The sequence below is a fragment of the Acromyrmex echinatior genome, chromosome 10 (genome assembly GCF_024713525.1).
Source record: "Acromyrmex echinatior isolate Ae372 chromosome 10, ASM2471352v2, whole genome shotgun sequence".
Lineage (NCBI taxonomy): Eukaryota > Metazoa > Arthropoda > Insecta > Hymenoptera > Formicidae > Acromyrmex > Acromyrmex echinatior.
In genome coordinates, this window is record NC_141861.1 from 12121115 (window position 1) to 12138959 (window position 17845).

The 17845-nt window shown below is 37.7% G+C and overlaps 4 protein-coding genes across 5 annotated transcripts; all 4 read right to left on the reverse strand.

Annotated features, from left to right (window-relative positions):
- Nucleotides 1-174: 174 nt before the first annotated feature.
- LOC105144413 (aurora kinase C) lies at nt 175-4673 on the reverse strand. Of its 2 annotated transcripts, none has more exons than XM_087410203.1 (5): nt 4391-4673; nt 3378-3988; nt 2179-2313; nt 942-1332; nt 175-871 (listed from the first exon to the last, which is right to left on the reverse strand). In XM_087410203.1, exons 2-5 carry the CDS (start codon nt 3962-3964, stop codon nt 758-760), a joined length of 1227 nt encoding a protein of 408 aa, XP_087266329.1. In that variant the 5' UTR covers nt 3965-3988; nt 4391-4673; the 3' UTR covers nt 175-757. The 2 variants fall into 2 exon arrangements, with proteins under 2 accessions (XP_087266329.1, XP_011051602.1); XM_011053300.2 differs by having other exon boundaries at nt 4315-4671.
- A 2488-nt stretch (nt 4674-7161) lies between these two features.
- Nucleotides 7162-7987, reverse strand: LOC147908349 (uncharacterized). Its single transcript, XM_087410532.1, has one exon. It carries the CDS (start codon nt 7723-7725, stop codon nt 7162-7164), a length of 564 nt encoding a protein of 187 aa, XP_087266658.1. The 5' UTR covers nt 7726-7987.
- Nucleotides 7988-8579: 592 nt separating this feature from the next.
- Nucleotides 8580-10167, reverse strand: LOC105145007 (uncharacterized). The gene is made up of 3 exons (XM_087410530.1): nt 9379-10167; nt 9009-9258; nt 8580-8908 (listed from the first exon to the last, which is right to left on the reverse strand). The coding sequence occupies exons 1-3, from the start codon at nt 10165-10167 to the stop codon at nt 8580-8582; spliced, it is 1368 nt and encodes a 455-aa protein (XP_087266656.1).
- Nucleotides 10168-10447: 280 nt separating this feature from the next.
- Nucleotides 10448-12169, reverse strand: LOC147908350 (uncharacterized). The gene is made up of 2 exons (XM_087410093.1): nt 12113-12169; nt 10448-11974 (listed from the first exon to the last, which is right to left on the reverse strand). The coding sequence occupies exons 1-2, from the start codon at nt 12167-12169 to the stop codon at nt 10448-10450; spliced, it is 1584 nt and encodes a 527-aa protein (XP_087266219.1).
- Between the last annotated feature and the right edge of the window lie 5676 nt (nt 12170-17845).

Sequence of the window (17845 nt, forward strand, 5' to 3'; positions counted from 1 at the left end):
ATCATATTATAAAGATGTTAATATGTTAAAACTGTTAATAAATTTATTGCGAAAAATATTACTTCAGTCGAGACTTGAACCCGGATCTCTTGTATTCTGTACGAGTCCTAAGTCATTAGACCACCAAGACCTTAATTATATTCTTCGCAAAAATCGATATAATAAGGAAACATCTTTTTCAGGCAACTTAATATAAACAATATTAAGAATCTTTATTTTATGCCACATATGAGAAACACAATAAATACTAGAAATTTAAAATGTTTATTACGGTCGAATTAATCAGTAGATCTCAAGTATTTGCATAAATGATATAAGACACAATATAATACCGATATATATCTGAAAAATCCAGACCAATGTCCAAATGCTTCAATTAGCAATTCTAAATCAGATGTAATTTTTCTATTAGTAGCACAAAAATATAAAAAACAATTTTACGCAACATTACGCGATACATCTTGTAAATAAATCGCTACTTATTTAAGAAAGACTAAGATTTAAAACGTTATTTATTAGTACATGTCCCTAAGATTTAAAACGTTATGTATTAGTACATGTCTCTAAACCATCTATGTATAAAGCATTTATATATAATCTCTCTCACACATATATAATAAGTTCATAAACATCAATAGTAATATGCATTATCATTTCTCTGGTGATATTATTGAGTTCAAAATTACAATAAATTCGTTTTATATTGTGAACATATATGCACAATTGCAATACATTCAAGAAAGTTTTTATAATTACATTATTTATGATTTAAAAAATCTTGTGCTGTATCCACTTTTCGATTGTTCACAATCCAAGTATGCGCAAGAACGCCGTCCATATCCAATCTCTTTTCAGGTTCAATAACTATCAACTAAAATGTGATTAAAAATTAATTTTAGAATGAAAACGTATTGCACTAAGAACAAATTTGAGAATCATACCTTCGAAATTAAATCTTTTGCATCTTCACTAACGAAATTCGGAAAATTATACCGTAATCTTTTTATGTTTACATAGGTTTCATCATTGGTTGTTGCATAGAAAGGAGGCTTTCCAACTAAACACTCGTAACATAATACTCCAACACTCCAAAAGTCGACTGTATGATTATGTGTTTTTCCGGAAACCATTTCAGGTGGCAAGTAATCTAAAGTTCCACATAGAGTATCCCTTCGAGATGAAGGAGCATGCACCGACCATCCGAAGTCAGCTATTTTTAATTCTCCATTAATTCCAAGAAGTAAATTCTCAGGTTTAATATCACGATGAATAACGCTCTTGCTGTGACAATATTTTAACGCATCTGCTAATTGGGCTACATAAGTGGCTGTTCTACAAAGAAATTACAATATGCTTAAGAATATATGTACAATTATTGAAAAACAAAGGCTTTGAGACTAAAATCTAATAAAAAGTATGAGAGCTAGCTCTATCAACAAAACGAGAAAAGATTCCGAGTGTGATGAATGTTATGCTATCAGAGTTGGGTAAGTTAATTTTTTTTTTTAACTAAATTAAATAAAAGTTAACGGATTGTTTGAAAACAAAAAAGAAGTTTGAATTTTTGATGTAAATAAAATATTTGAAATTATTTAAAATTAGAAAAATATGTCTCTGACGGGACACGAATGTATAAGCATATAATCCGAATATAGGATCCATATAACTTCAACTACCCAACTCTGATATTAACTTTTAAAAAATTAAATTAAAAGTTAATAGTTATGATAAAATATAACTATATAAAGTTAAAAAAGTTAAAAGTAAAATTAAATGAATTTAATTAAATGAAAATTAAAATTAATTAAGTTTTTAAGTTTTTAACTCAGCATTACTTGACTTTTAATTTTTTAACTTAGCATTATCCAACTTTGATGTCTATGTTTTATTTGTAATCGACATATATTTCATTTTTTGACGCTTTGTAATAGATGTAATTAATAATTTAAAATTAATAATTTGAATTGTTAACAACATATACTGAGGATGACCTGATACAAGGGTGTTTATTTTAATTAAATAAGAAAAAGTATTACAAATATTATTTGTATAAAAAGTATTGGCTCTTATATATATATATATATATATATATATATATATATATATATATATATATATACATATATATATAATTATATCTACAATTATATCTACAAAACATAATTTCTCTTTTATTACCTTACTTCATCAAAACGTTTATTAGGTTGATTATGCAGTTCTTTATAAAGTTCCCCTTTTGGTGCATATTCCAATATTAAATAAATTCGCTTGGGGTCATAGAAATATCCATACATTCTCAAAATATTTGGATGTCTATAAAAAAACATTTATATTAAATATAATTCTTTGATTTTGTCAAAATAAAGTAGTTGAATAAGGCCCAGTACTAAATAAGGTCCACTTTTAAATTTATTACTTAAAAATTCGCTTTACATCTGAAGTATATGCTTAAAAAATTTGTGTGTAGGAAGTAAATAAAAAAGAATTGGAATCGGTAACAATATGTTTCTTTAACACAACAAAAACTTGTGTGTATGAGCCATTTTGATAACAATTTGTTGCAAAATTTACCAGTACACAATGTTTCATAATTTATTATAATATTATTCAACTTTCTAGCTATAATAATAAATAAATCAATTTTTTGAAATGAGTATAAGTATTTTTTTAAAACAACGTACTTATTAAATAAGGCCTATTTATGTGATTATTATTATAGCTATAATTATTTGTTTGTTATGTGTGGAGTTTACGTCAGAGAATAACGATTTTTAATGTTATCTTTTAAGAAGCCAAAATTGCATTCAAATTAGGAATTTTCAAAGATTAAAGAGTTAATTACAAACAAAATTAAAGATAATTGTAACGTTTGAGAATAGAGTAAGTCCTAAGGAATTTCCTTTCTATGATTAATAATCATTTTAAAAGTGATTTAGGAAGATAATGTTTACTTTCTTTATTATTTTTAATTTTACTTTTGATTTGTGTCTTATTATATTGGGTCATCTAAAAAGTATCCGGTATTTTGTCACTAGATATATGACCATTAACACACATCTAATGACAAAAAACCGCGGATACTTTTTAGATGACCCAATATTTATGTGCATGTAATAAGGCCCAATATCAGAATTTAACTTTTTTTTTTGTTTATTTACAAAAAAAATTCTACATAAACAATATATAAACAATATTTTATTTTTGGGAGTGAATGAAATGAAGATTTGATTCTCACTTAGTTTATTTCAATATCCCCATAAATAGAATTAAAAAAAAAATAAAAGAAATTATGTGAACCTTATTCAACTTAGGTATCTTATATATAATTTTTATTATGTACAACTAATGAAAACTAAACAGAATACAGAAATTGATACCTCAAATGGGTTTGAATTTCTATTTCTCTTCGTACTTGATGTAAAATTTGTGCGTCTTCTATTTGTGATCTATAAAGTACTTTCATGGCTATTATAAATTTTGATCTTTTTTCTCTGGCCAAGTATACATTACCAAATTTTCCTTTACCTAGAGGCCGGCCAATGTCAAAATCTGTCAGTACCCATTTTTTTTTACTTTCACTTTCCTTACTTGAACCACTCATTTCTGTATCTGAATCTTTTTGGATCATTTCACTTTTGTTATCTCTTACTTTCACATTATTTTCACTATTAGACATTTGCTGAATAGAGTCTACCGATTTACATGCTACTGGTAATTTAGGCGGTGGCATCAATTCTGTAAACTTCTTTGCAGTCTCTTTACACTCATTTTTATTTATGATATTTGTTGAGCAATCTTTATAGGTATTTTCCTTATCACTAATAGTAGTCACACTTTCCGCAATTTTCGATTGAACAATGTCTGTTGCAAATGTTTTGGAAATATGTAAGGATTTCAAACTGCTAATTGCTTTCAATGTATGTGTAGCTGATTGATGATGAGTCTTATCGTTTTCTTGGTCCATTTCAAAAAATTGAAATTTCTGATTCTATAATTTGGATATTAAAGCAAATATATCTTTTTTATATATATTTACTTTACATTCATAAAAAGAATATATTACAATTTGGAAAATACAAATAGGTACATATGTATACATATACACATATATGTCATGTGCATATATATACACATATATGTACCATTAATTTTTTTGAGATTTTAAACTTTAATAATTTTATGCATAAGCGACAATTTAATAAAAAAAAAATTCGAAAATAAAAAACATTACATTAAAACATCACATATTTCATATTAGTTTTAAAGATTCATGTCAGTCACAAAAAAAAACACAATTTCTTGGAGTGCACTTACTTTTTCAACAAGATGTAACAAAATGAAGAAATCTTTTTCTTCTCTTCCTTAATATTATCTTCTTCTAACTACTTACCCACTTCTAGAATGCTAGCAAAGGTCAGTACAATTAAAAACAGACAAGAGTAACATCACTACGGCGAGAAACCGTGAACATCTACAGCATCTTTAAACGGTTTTTCGAAAAATTAAATGCCTTTCGTTGATTGGTCAAGATGCATCACAATAGTCACGTACAGCAGGTTCAACTTAAAGTCACTAGATTTATAAAGTAATAGGTCTGTTCTCAATACATGAAATCTCCAAATATTTTTGAACTTAGAATGAAGTAGATATATTGGATCATCTAAAAAGTATCCGCGGTTTTTTGTCACTAAATGTGTGTTGATGGTCATATATCTAGTGACAAAGTACCGCGGATACTTTTTAGATGACCCAATATTTGGCTTTGAAAAGAAAGAAAGGGGAAATGTCGAATGCAAAAAGTGCAAGTAACGCAAACAGACTTAATGGGTGCATTCAGTACTATGATCGCTCACTGAGCACTTTGAATGCTCCCATGGTTTTTCCTCTGCAGTTAGTGTGGAACGCTTATGATTGGTTCGTTTCCTTCTTTTCCATAAAATAAAAAACTTTTGTTAGTTGAATTTCTTATGCTTTATATGTTATGCGAGAATCTGAGGATCAATTCTGTATCTTGAAACGAGGTGAAAATTATAAAAGTGAGCAAATTTACTAGGTGTTGACCAATTAAATTATCAGTATTCTAATATTGGGTCATCTAAAAAGTATCCGCGGTACTTTGTCACTAGATATATGACCATCAACACACATCTAGTGACAAAAAACCGCGGATATTTTTTAGATGACCCAATAAATTCGTTCACTTTTGTAATTTTCACCTCGTTCAAGATACAGAATCAATCCCCTGTTAAGCCGGTCTGAAGCTTGTATTTTGAAATCAAAACTTCATATTGGCTGTCTCAACGAACTTGCGATCAGCTTGCAACTAATATAGAATCTAATGTAGAACTAATGTAGAATGATATCCATACAAACTGGCATAGCCATATAAAAACATATGCATAAAGAAAGTTATCTAATCACATTTTATGTGCGTCTTTATAAGATAAATACAATTGGATAATTTTCTTTATACATATACTTATGCACTACGCAAATTTATGTGGATATACCCTTAAAGTAGGGAGCATAAACTCTTACATAACACATAACACGTAATGCATAAAAAAAATGTACCAATCAAAGTCCTTCGTTTCCTTCCTTTCCATGAAATAAAAAATTTTGATTGGTTGGATTTCTTATGTCTTATGTATTATGCATTATGTAAGAGTCTGTGGCCTAATTTCCACCGAGAGTTTAAACAGGATCAGAATATAAGAACCGACTATAATCGAGCATTCCCCTGTCATTCGACTGTAACAAGGGAATACTCGACTGTAATTGGTTGGTTTTTACATTATGATCGGTTTAAACCTTCGGAGGAAATTAAGCTTGTGGTCCCTGCTTTAGAGCCGCGGCACAGACTTTTGCATAACACATAACACGTAGTGCACAAGCTAATCAATCAACCAAAATCTTTCCTTTCCTCCCATTTCACGGAAAAAAAAATTTTGATTGGATAATTCCCTTGTGCATTATGCGTTACGCAAAAGTCGAAGAAAATAAACCAATTAAAGTCCTCCGTTTCCATGAAATAAAGAACTCTGATTGGTTGAATTTCTTATGCTTCATGTGTTATGCGTTATGTGAAAGTCTGTGCTACGGTCATTGTGCGAGAATGCACCGCGCGGAAAGATTCGAGTGAGAGAACGGCACACGGTTAATATGGTACACGACAGTAAAGAGAACTCCGTTTCTTTGTAATTTAACAAAAGAATTTTCTTTAATATGCACTGTTACAAATTCAAAAAATATAATTAATTAAATATTAGATTAACAGAATATTAAATGCGGTCACTTTTTCCAAATACAATTTGGAATCAAGGTGATGGAAAATCTCGGCGATTTCTCGAAAAGATTCGTTTTGTAGCGGTTTCCACTAAGCGTTAGCACGGCGATTTTACGAAGCGATATAGTAGCGAGATTATGACTCTAAGAACTCTAAGAACTTTTGGACTCTAAGAAGGAGGACGGCGAGATCGAAGCATTTATTGCTTTCGGCCTGAGCTTTCTTCTTGGGAAAAATCCAATAAAATTTTGCCACAATCGTAATTATTACGTGGCATTAGGTATACAAAATTGATTTGCGCTTTGGATTCTTTTCTAACGACGTTCAACGTAACAGTCATGCGCGACAGAAAATCCGTGCGTGGGATTGGTGACAGCGCGTGACGTATTCGTCGGAGCGCGGCGCTCGCGTGCGCGAATTGAATTGTTCTAGAACTTTCGATTGTCCGTTGCCGATAACGACAACTTGTTTGCGTGTAACGAATTGTTTTAAAAGGAACAAAGAACGACGAATCGCTTGCTTTTTTTTCGAATTACCGATCTCAAACATTCCCGCCCGCCTCGTCATCTCCGTGACGATATATGTATAAAGTTACGCATTGAGATTACAATAAAAAAAAAACAGTAAACGCGTACATAAGACAAGTCATACAATGCAATGATTCCGTGGAAGAGCTTGAACTGTAAACGAGAGTTATATGACAAATAACACTGAAGCAATGATTTACGAAAGTACACGTGATCAATTCAAGCTCTCCTTTACATTTGATGCATTAACGTGCGAGATAAACGCGTTAGCCTCTTCTGGCAATAAAACTAATTTGACCAAAGGACGACTTAATTCGGATGAGGCGGTTTTGACTGTGACCACTCGCACTACGCCGTCGTCTCCAGGATGTAGCTGCGTGATCCGCGCCAGAGGCCACTTATTTGGCGGTGAGAGCTCGGAGCGAATGATGCATAGCGATCCAATGCGTGGTGGTGGTTCTTGGTCCATTTCGGTCTGGTAGCCAGAGTGTGTAAGTACTCGCGTGACCATCTCTGCCAGAAGTGGTCTCGCATTCGCTGGATAAGTTGCCACCTGGAAAGCAAATTTTCCTTCTTGTCCGACAAGGAAGGCTCAGGAATGGCCAACAGTGGTGCCCCGATGAGCAGGTGACCTGGTGTCAGAGCCGTGAGGTCGTCGGAGTCGTCTGAGAGGGCATGCATGGGCCGGGAGTTCAGGCATGCCTCCACTTGTGCGAGCAGGGTGCTCATTTCCTCGAAGGTGAGCCTGGTTTCGCCGATGGTTCGGCGCAGGTGATACTTGGCGGATTTCACGGCCGCCTCCCAGAGTCCACCAAAATGTGGTGCCGAAGGGGGATTAAAGTGCCAATGGATCCCCTCTGATGTAGCGACGTGTGCGATCTTTCGTCCTTCTGACGAGGAGGCTCGGAGCATCTCTCGAAGTTGCCGGTCGGTGCCCGAAAAATTGGTGCCGCAATCGGAGTAGATGTCCGTGCACAGTCCTCGGCGAGATGTGAATCGACGGAGAGCAGCCAGGAAGGCGTCGGTGGTAAGCTGAAACAGCCTCAAGGTGAACGGCCTTGGAGCTAAAACAAATAAAGACTGGGATGAACGCTTTGTGAGTGCTGTGCCCACGCCCTTTGCTCGTCCTGATAAAGATAGGCCCGGCGTAGTCGATGCCCACGTGAAGAAATGGTCGTGCAGGAGTCACTCTTCCTGGAGGAAGGTTTCCCATTCTCGGTTGCGGAGTGACAGCCCTCCACCGTGTGCATGTCACGCACTGATGCAGCCACAGTTTGACCATCGCTCGGCCTTGTGGAATCCAGAACCGGAGGCGAAGCAATCCCAGGGTCAGCTGAACTCCTCCGTGGAGAGTACGGCGATGGTAGGCTTCCACCAGCAGGTGAGTGAGCCATGACCTTGGAGGCACGATGATAGGATGTCGCTCGTCGAAAGACAGCGCTGCGTGCTTGAGGCGTCCTCCGACTCGCAGGACTCCGTGTTCGTCCATGTACGGGCTGAGGGTTCGCAGATGGCTGGATCTGGCAAGATCGCGTTTGTTTTCGACAGCTGTCCTCTCCTCCTGATAATGCCGTGACTGCACTACGCGAATCCATTGGAGGAGTGCTGCGTCGAGTTCGGCTGGGAGAAGTGCTGACCCGTGGAGTTGATCGTCCACAGAACCGACTGAGCGACTGCGGTGACACCAACGCAAGCCCCAGGAAGTCACTCTGAGCAATTGGTGAAGTGACGAGAACCTGAGCAGTTCTTCCGGCTCGTAGTTGTTCCTAATGACTGCCGCGAGTGTTGTGGCCCGTTGCTCCGGTACGTCCTTGATGGGCTTCAGATTGATGCTTGGCCATTGCGTCGGATTCCCGCACAACCATGCGGGACCCGTCCACCACAAGGGATGGCTGAGGAGCTCGCGTGGTTAGTCCCCGGGAGGCACAGTCGGCAGGGTTGTCTTTGCCCGGGACGTGACGCCATTGAGCCTCTGGAAGTTGCTGCTGGATTTGTGATACTCTGTTGGCCACGTATGTTTTCCAGCGGGAGGCGTGACCTCGAATCCAGTGTAGTGTAACCTTGGAGTCTGACCTCAAGATCACTGGCGTTGCAGCTAAGTGTAGCACAGAGCGTGTGTGCACGAGTACACTTGAAAGTAAGGCAGCGGCGCAGAGTTCGAGTCGCGGGAGAGAAACAAGTTTGATCGGGGCGACCTTGCTTTTGGCTGTCAATAATCGAATCTTTGTTTGGTTGTTTGCGGAGGTACACCACAGCGGCGTAACCTCTTTCGGACGCGTCTGCGAAGCCGTGTAATTTGAGCTGAGAGCTCGTGTCGCTCGTGCCGAGCCAGCGGCCGACTCTGAGCGTCTCAAGCAGTGGAAGTTCTTCCCAGAGCCGCTTCCACTTTCCAGCGATGGTTGACGACAATGGTGTGTCCCAATCTAACTGTTGCAGCCAGGCCGACTGAATAAGAATTTTAGCTTGAATGGTTACTGGAGCCAGCTATCCGAGCGGGTCGAAGAGTCGAGCGGTCTCCGACAGCAGACTTTTCTTGGTGAACGCGACGACGGTGCGAGGAGGAACAGAGAAGGCGAATTCGTCCCTGGTTGGATACCAGCGCAATCTCAGCGTTGAGTGGTTCTCTTGTTCCCACGACCGCAAGTCTCTGGTGAGACAGTACTCAGACGGAATGTCGCGAAGAAGCTCCTCGTTGTTGACGGTCCACTTTCGGAGAGAGAACCCGCCCGCCATGCAGAGGTTGCGGAGCTCGACTTGGAGAGCGATAGCGTCGTCCTTTTTATGCGCTCCGGTTACGACATCGTCGACGTAGCAGTCGTGTCGTAACGCATCTGCGCCTCGAGGGAAACGCGATCCGTCGTCATCGGCGAGTTGACGCAGAGTGCGAATGGCGAGAAATGGCGCGCAAGCGAGACCGTAAGTGACGGTTTTTAAAGTGAATTCGCGTATAGGCTCATCGACGCTGTGGCGCCAAAGGATGCATTGATGCCTTTGATCGTCGGGATGAACAAGAATCTGCCGATACATTTTTTCGATGTCGGCCACTAGCGCGTACCGATGCCATCGCCACCGCAGAAGTACGTTCGCGAGGGGTGGCAGCAGGTTCGCTCCAACTAGCAGATGATTATTGAGTGACTCACCGGACCTTGTACGCTGCGATCCGTTGAAGACGACCCTGAGCTTCGTCGTGGTGCTGGATTCTCGAAGGACGCCGTGATGTGGAAGGTAGCACCGATCTTCGCCAGAATTTGGAGGTTCTTGCGCCAATTCCATGTGACCTTGGTCCTCGTATTCCTTCAGAAAGGCGCGGTAGAGATCGCCGAATCGTACGTCTCTCTCACAGCGTCGCTCCATAGCGTTAAGAGTCGTTCAGCAGATCTTCTCGTATCAATCAGCGTCGTCGGCGGAGATGCGAAGGTCGCACTACGTATCGTCCTTCGGCATTGCGTTGATGCTGCAGCGCGAAAATGTCTTCGCATTGCTGCTCTTTTGGCGTGAGTGCGATGGGAGCAGGCATCTCTCGTTCCTGCTCCCAGAAGCGGTGCACAAGGTCGGCTAGCTCATGATCTGCGGTGCACTGAAGCGAGTGGCGCTGTGCTGAGTTGGTTACTTGGTCGCAACCTCCCGATAAGATTCAGCCGAGCAGTGTCTTTTGAGCGATAGGCGCTTGGGGGCCTCCCTTGCGGAGACCATCCTGGAGAATGATTGAGCATACTTCCGCTCCAAAAAGTAGCTCAATAGAGTCGTTTGCTGCGTAGTCTGGATCAGCCAATTGGAGCTCCTTTAGGTATGGCCACTCCATTCTGATCCTTGCGTGAGGGCCTTGGTAAAGCGAAAGACGTGGCAGAATAAAGGCTCCGACGGTGAAGTCGGTCCCTGTTGTTAACGAGGTCACCTTGAGCGTCACCCTTCGCCTGCTGAGCCCGGAGCTTTTGCCGCTGATGTCGATGACTTCGATTGCGGATCGAGAGCGTGGCAGGCGTAGGCGCTGGACCAGAGCCTCGGACAGCAGAGAAATTTCCGAACCTTGGTCGATGAGCACGCGTGTGGTATGCCGATTGCCGTGATGATCAGCGATGGAAACTAGCGCAGTTGCGTGCAAAATAGCCTTGTGATCGTTGTCGCGGCGCACTGCCGACAGTGAGCTGACCTCTTGAAGTTTCGGTGAAGCGTATGCGTCGTGTAACATTGAGTGGTGACGACACTTGCACGTGGCACACGTCTTCGTCGACTGGCACTTTGCGAATGTATGAGAGCCGAGGCAGTTGAAGCACAGCTTGTGAGTTTCGGCGACGGCCTTGCGGTCGACCGCGGATTTTTTCTTGAATTCTTCACACACCATCACGTGGTGCTTACCTTTGCATAGGACGCATTGAGAAGATTCGGTATGTTTCTTGAAGTGATGATGCGACTTGGCAGATCGCGACGGGTTGTCGGAGACCTTGAGCGATTTTGGTTTGGCGGCTTTGAGAGTACGTGCCCTTTGGTTTATGAAGTTCATCAGCTCTTTGAGAGTGGGTATGTCGCTCGAGACGCTTGAGAGTGACTCCCACTCCAGGCGAGTTCTTGGATCGAAGAGCTCGACGACAAGATGATTTAGTAGATCGAAGTCATGAGAGTCGATAGGCCTGTCAATGCTCTCCTGGCCGTTGACTACCCTGGTCACTGCGTTGAAGATGCGGTTGAGCTCCTCCTCAGTTTCGTTCTTCATCTTAGCCACGGCGGTAAACTTGGAGAAATTGGAGCGTGATAACTCTCTCTTATTTTCGTACTGCTCGCTCAGCAGCTCCCATGCGCGTGGATAGTTGTCTTCGGTCATTGCTAACGGTCGAATCAGTTCCTCAGCAGGACCCTCCAGACAAGTTTTCAGGTAATGAAATTTCTCGATTGCTGAGATTGATGAATTGTTTCCGACAATGGATTGGAAGAGGTCTCGGAATGTAGGCCAGTCTTCGAATGCGCCAGAGAAAGAACTAATCTTGAGGCGAGGCAGCGACGGTTTTCCGGAAGACACATTACCTTCTGTTTTGGAAGCTGAACTCGGTTCCTTCGCCATGAGTTTCGTCCGGTAATCGTCCAGCAGACTTTGCTGCTGCACATACGTGTTTTCGGCGGAATCGGCAAATTGAGACGTGTTGTACTCACTCTGATCGAAGTCTTCCTTGTAATGTGCTCGAATAAGCTTGTGTTGCTTTTCAAATTCCGTTCACAGCTGGTCGAGAAGCGTCGAGCGGATTTTGACAGCGCGGAGGGTGATGTTGGCCATCCCCATTTTCTTTAAATTGGTCACTGACCTGACCATGCGACCGTGGATGTCACTCTGGGCGGCCAGCAAGGCGGCTATTTCGTCACTCATGATTTCACTTGCGAATTCTTCTCTCTCTGATTTTCTTGATAAGCGCGCACTGGACGCGTTGCACTCGACACTGCGGATGTCAGCGAGTATCCGGCTCGAAGGACCAGAAAATGTGCGAGAATGCACCGCGCGGAAAGGTTCGAGTGAGAGAACGGCACACGGTTGATGTGATACACAACAGTAAAGAGAACTCCGTTTCTTTGTAATTTAACAAAAGAATTTTCTTTAATATGCACAGTTACAAATTCAAAAAATATAATTAATTAAATATTAGATTAACAGAATATTAAATGCGGTCACCTTTTCCAAATACAATTTGGAATCACGGTGATGGAAAATCTCGGCGATTTCTCGGCTCTTCTCGAAAAGATTCGTTTTGTAGCGGTTTCCACTAAGCGGTAGCACGGCGATTTTACATAGCGAGATTGACTCTAATGACTCTAAGAACTCTAAGAACTTTTGGACTCTAAGAAGGAGGACGGCGAGATCGAAGCATTTATTGCTTTCGGCCTGAACTTTCTTCTTGGAAAAAATCCAATAAAATTTTGCCACAATCGTAATTATTACGTGGCATTAGGTGTACAAAATTGATTGGCGCTTTGGATTCTTTTCTAACGACGTTCAACGTAACAGTCATGCATGACAGAAAATCCGTGCGTGGGATTGGTGACAGCGCGTGACGTATTCGTCGGAGCGCGGCGCTCGCGTGCGCGAATTGAATTGTTCTAGAACTTTCGATTGTCCGTTGCCGGTAACGACAACTTGTTTGCGTGTAACGAATTGTTTTAAAAGGAACAAAGAACGACGAATCGCTTGCTTTTCTTTCGAATTACCAATCTCAAACATTCATCATTCTACTCGTATTTTTATCCCCATCACCGCCATCGGTGGTCCATTCCTATGGGTGCAATGGATCTGTTCGCGTTGCGTGAAATTCCCAAATATTTTTGCACTTAAAATAAGATAGATATATATTGTGCCTTAAAAAAAGCGAAGATGTCGAGTGCCAAAAGTGCAAGCAACGCGAACAGACCTATTCGTTCACGCAGTGAAGACTAGCGCATTGCTTTCTCATCTGCTAGTCACATGATTTAAATTTACCGAATGGACCTCTACATGCTACTCGGTATCGTATTGGATCGTATCTTCCAATAGAAAACTGAACGAAACTGAGAACTGTTTACAGTGTAAGTAAAGAGAATGGGTATAAAGGTGTATATGTTAATCTAATCGTAAATACAATATGAATTAGCAAACTGATTACACGACAACTTCCATAAAAAAGAGGTGGTATTGGTAGTGACGAAAATCCCCTAGGCAATTTAATTTCTATGGATTACTATTGATAACATTGTAAGTGTATTAGTTTAAATAGCCTTTTTGATGTCTGACATTGGCGTGTAGATACATAAAATAAGGTATTCTTCAGAATAACTACCTCATCTCCGATTTCGATAAAATTAGATTCATTCGATGCATTTTTGTGTAAAATGAAAGAATCTGGCAGAAAAAAGTCCGGGACTGCTCTGCGAAACGAGATATTGAGTGTTAGCCCGGATCCTCATACGAGCAACAGAGTTTTGACCGAACGCTGATTGGTGAAAAATGGATGATGGAAGTAAATTTTTCCTCCACAAATGGCTTTTCACCAATCTGCGTTCGGTATTAGAGCGCTGTTGCTTGTATAAAGATCCGGGCTTGAAGTTAATTGAAGTGTTACTACGTAACACAATCTGTCATGTAAACAATAGGATGTATAGACTAGTGTTTAACAAAACAAAAAATAATATATCCTATTCACTTGGGGCCTAACCGCCTAAAAAGTTGCAGCGTAGTCAGTGTCCGCTTGAAAAAGTTTTCCAAACAAATCTAACCCATTTTTTGTGGCCCTCATTTCGCGTAGAAGGTTGTAAATCCATGTCTTGCATTAAAAAACGTAACCCTAACCAAACCCATTTCTTACTTTCACGTGAAAAGTTGTTCATTTAAGGAGCAAAGTTCTATTAGAGCTACGTTCCAAAACTTCCTCTCCGAGGAAAATTTTACTCGAAATATATAATACGAAATATAATATACGTAACGTATATTATAGCATGTAGAGTAAAATTTTTTACAGAGAGGAAATTTTGTAGCTTAGGTTTAACATCAAAAAATGAGCAGTATTTTGCGATATATTTCCTAATCTCAACAGTTGTCAACTTTATTGCTCAATATCTTGCTTTGTAGGATAGTCTCGGATTTTTTTCTGCCAGATTTTTTTATTTTTTACGTAAAAACGCGTTAAGTGAATCTAATTTCATCGAAATCGGAGGTGAAATAGTTATTCTGAAGAATTACCTTATTTTATGTATAAGTACATATAGTATACAGGATACTGAACGCCGGCATCTTTGATATAATGGGTCCTAGATCACATGACTCGCCGTCATGCTGTGGGTTAGAAAGGCGCTTATAAATTTCAGTTTTTATAATGCTACAGAATAATTTTTCTAAAAAAAGAAGACATAATTCGGTCATGTCAATCGTGAAAATTGTTTATAGCGAGTATATTTTTAAATCAGAATATAATAATATAATGTTAACGAACTCATTATATAAAAATAATATTCATATTAATAATAATAATATTAAACAATAATAAGTAAATTAAAAATAATAATTAATTAAATATTATATAAAAATTGTAATTGAATAATTACGTATAAAAAAAAATATATTGCATGAAAATTGTAATTAAATATGAAGTTGTAATTTACTAATAAACACACATATATACGCACACACGCATACTTTATTACGAGAATATTGTAATAAACTTTATACAAATATAACAGTCCACACAATATAGCGTCTCTGAAAAAATTTGATTTAATTTTTTAGTAAAACAATTTTAACAATTAACTTTTTTCCGTACTTATTTCTTACAAATTAAAAAAAAATTAATCTTTGTACGAACGACGTACCACGGCTCTTACTCGTGATACTCATATTTGGTTCGATTTTTTTACAAGTTTCATACAATATTGAAGACGAAAGGGTTAATTATATTTTATAGAAAGAAATTCCAATTAACCTAATCTTATCCGCAATTTCAACTTGCTGAAAGTAGCTATATTCTTGGTTGGAAATCGACGCATGCGCACTAAAAATTAGAGACCACATAAAAAGTTCAGTGTCCATACTGTATGTATTTATGGCACTTGCACACAGAACGCGGCAACGTTTGCGCGCGGCGGAAGTTATCGCACTAACCAATAATTCTATGTTCTTAAGTCGCCTCACCATGCAAAACTTGTAGAAATGATGTAATATTATTTCCACCGGCAAAAGTTGGATTGAGTTCAACTTTTGTCGCGCGGTGGAAATTATATACTTATTACTTCCGAGCAAGTCAAGACGTTGATTGGCTATCGCACTAACTTTTGTCGCGAGTATAATCTGTACATTCTAAACAATCATTTAAGTTTGTATTAAACTGCCTTATGGCATATGAGTCAGAATCAATGAGTAACATTTATTTGCAAACTTAACGATTTCCCGCCAATTGTCTTTCGCTGTTAGTTAGTCAGCGCCTAGACACGCTCGGCGCCACATTGGGCGTAGCAGCCACAACGTAGTAGAGAGCCTATAATCAGAGTGGCGTCATACGAAAGATGACGTCATGTTTTAGCGAAATTCTGCGAGAGAGAAAGAGATATACGGTTTCAGTCTATCCAATAGATTGTCAGTTTTAGGTGCAACAGCATTGAATGACATAGATACGTAAAGATACATTGATAAAAATAAAGTTATCGAAATTATTTTAGAAATATGGTTGGATGTACAATACCGTTTTGTAACAATTCATTAAAAAAAGGATATGTTATGAAAATAATTCTGAAAGACACAGAACGCCGAATGAATTGAAGATATAAATGGATTAAAAAATGTACAATAAATGGCAAATATAAAAATTGGACACTGTCAAAAAATTCATCTGTATGTGAGGTAAAGTAATTTATTCTTTATAAATAATGTATTTAAAATATTAAAATAAAAATGTAACATAAAACATACACAGATTAATTATAATATCTAAAGACACGTAGTGTCTAAGTATATGTATAGTCATCACATTGGTTACGAATTAATTCTTTCTCTTTTTGTCATAATCTTTTCAATTATACAATATATCATTGCATTGTGAGTCTAAATCAAATAATATGATAATTACGATATTAATATATAATATTTTATGAAATGGTATATACATATATAATGTTTTTCTGAAATTTTGATTTCTTTTATATTATTACAGATGCATTTTGCTCCTAAAATGTAGGAGCAGAAAATAAATAATAAACTAGCGCATTTAATAGTGCAAATAATGTGCAATAAATAACGTTTTGTATAAAGTAATGTGCAATATTACAAAATGTACAATATTGCAATAATATAAAATAAATGAAATTTTATAATAAATAATATATGTAAAAGTTTTATTATTTTATATACAATATTATATATATTATTATTTTATTATTTTTATATACAATATTTATTTATTATCATTTTTTAATTTATCACAATTTTTGAGCATTTTTTAACATGAATTCAAAATTTAAAAAATAATGGTTTAAAAAAACTGGAGGGAATGGCTAAAACATGGCGGACCAATCACAAGTGATACCCGTATGGCGTCACTCTGATTGTAGGCTCTCTAAACGTAGCCACATGTTGTTGCGCTCTACTGCTCTTTGACAAAGTGGACGTAAACTACATAACAACATTCACTTTTCTTAGATACATCCTCCATTTTTCAAGGCTGGAGATAATAAATCCACATTTTATTCATATCATATATCGTACCATATGTAAAAATTCTCAGAATTCTATGAAAAAAAATAAACAATTTTTATCTCTTACAGTTTTTCTGTAAAGTTGATAGTATTTGAGTATTTTTCTTCAAAAAATTATTAAAAAGCAATTTTCGGCAATTTTTAGTAATTAATATCTTATTACCTATTGCTAAAATCATAAAATGGTAGAGGACTTTTCGTCTCAGTTTAGTCCATTCTGCCCAAAAAATTTATTATTACTTTCCAAATACCCTGTATATCTCATCTTACATTATTTTTATTCTACTAGGATTGATTTTCACTAGTTCTTCATTCTTTTCAATATCTTAATATTTTAATAAAATCCATTTTCAGTAATATACAACTAGCTATTAGCTGGCGATATTACGAATAGCAAGATATCCAACTTACGAAGGCGAGATAGAATATCTACAATAAGATTACGGATATAAGATAACGATCGATAATTGGTTCGCTAAATTGAGACAAAAGTGGAAGTTGTACATAGGTGCTTTTTTATGCTGATACTCAACGCTCATTTTCAGCGTCAAAACAGATCATGTGATCAAAATTGACGCTTGATATTCATCAATTTCTATCACGTGACTTATTTTGAAGCTGAAAATGAGTGTCGAGCGTCGGCATGAAAAGACATCTTACTCATGTGTACTCAACGACTAAAAGATTATAACAGATTTTTTTATGATTTTCAGAATGTATTTACCGAGCGATTGGTTTTTACTTACGTATCCATAAATAAGAACGTTCAATCGGTGAGCTTTCCAAAACTCATTAAAAAAAGAGTATTGCAACTTTTTAATCGGTGAGTGTACTATTA

Excerpts from the sequence above, each read along its gene's own strand:
- LOC105144413 (XM_087410203.1), bottom strand. The coding sequence starts at position 3,964 with ATGGACCAAGAAAACGATAAGACTCATCATCAATCAGCTACACATACA. Across the intron at positions 2,314-3,377 it reads GAAATTCAAACCCATTTGAG|ACATCCAAATATTTTGAGAA; the intron begins GTATCAATTTCT and ends GTTTTTTTATAG. Across the intron at positions 1,333-2,178 it reads AAACGTTTTGATGAAGTAAG|AACAGCCACTTATGTAGCCC; the intron begins GTAATAAAAGAG and ends ATTTCTTTGTAG.
- LOC147908349 (XM_087410532.1), bottom strand. The coding sequence starts at position 7,725 with ATGCTCCGAGCCTCCTCGTCAGAAGGACGAAAGATCGCACACGTCGCT.
- LOC105145007 (XM_087410530.1), bottom strand. The coding sequence starts at position 10,167 with ATGGAGCGACGCTGTGAGAGAGACGTACGATTCGGCGATCTCTACCGC. Across the intron at positions 9,259-9,378 it reads GGGACGAATTCGCCTTCTCT|TCGGCCTGGCTGCAACAGTT; the intron begins GTTCCTCCTCGC and ends ATTCTTATTCAG. Across the intron at positions 8,909-9,008 it reads TATTGACAGCCAAAAGCAAG|CTGCAACGCCAGTGATCTTG; the intron begins GTCGCCCCGATC and ends TGCTACACTTAG.
- LOC147908350 (XM_087410093.1), bottom strand. The coding sequence starts at position 12,169 with ATGAGTGACGAAATAGCCGCCTTGCTGGCCGCCCAGAGTGACATCCAC. Across the intron at positions 11,975-12,112 it reads GTGACATCCACGGTCGCATG|GAAGACTTCGATCAGAGTGA; the intron begins GTCAGGTCAGTG and ends GCACATTACAAG.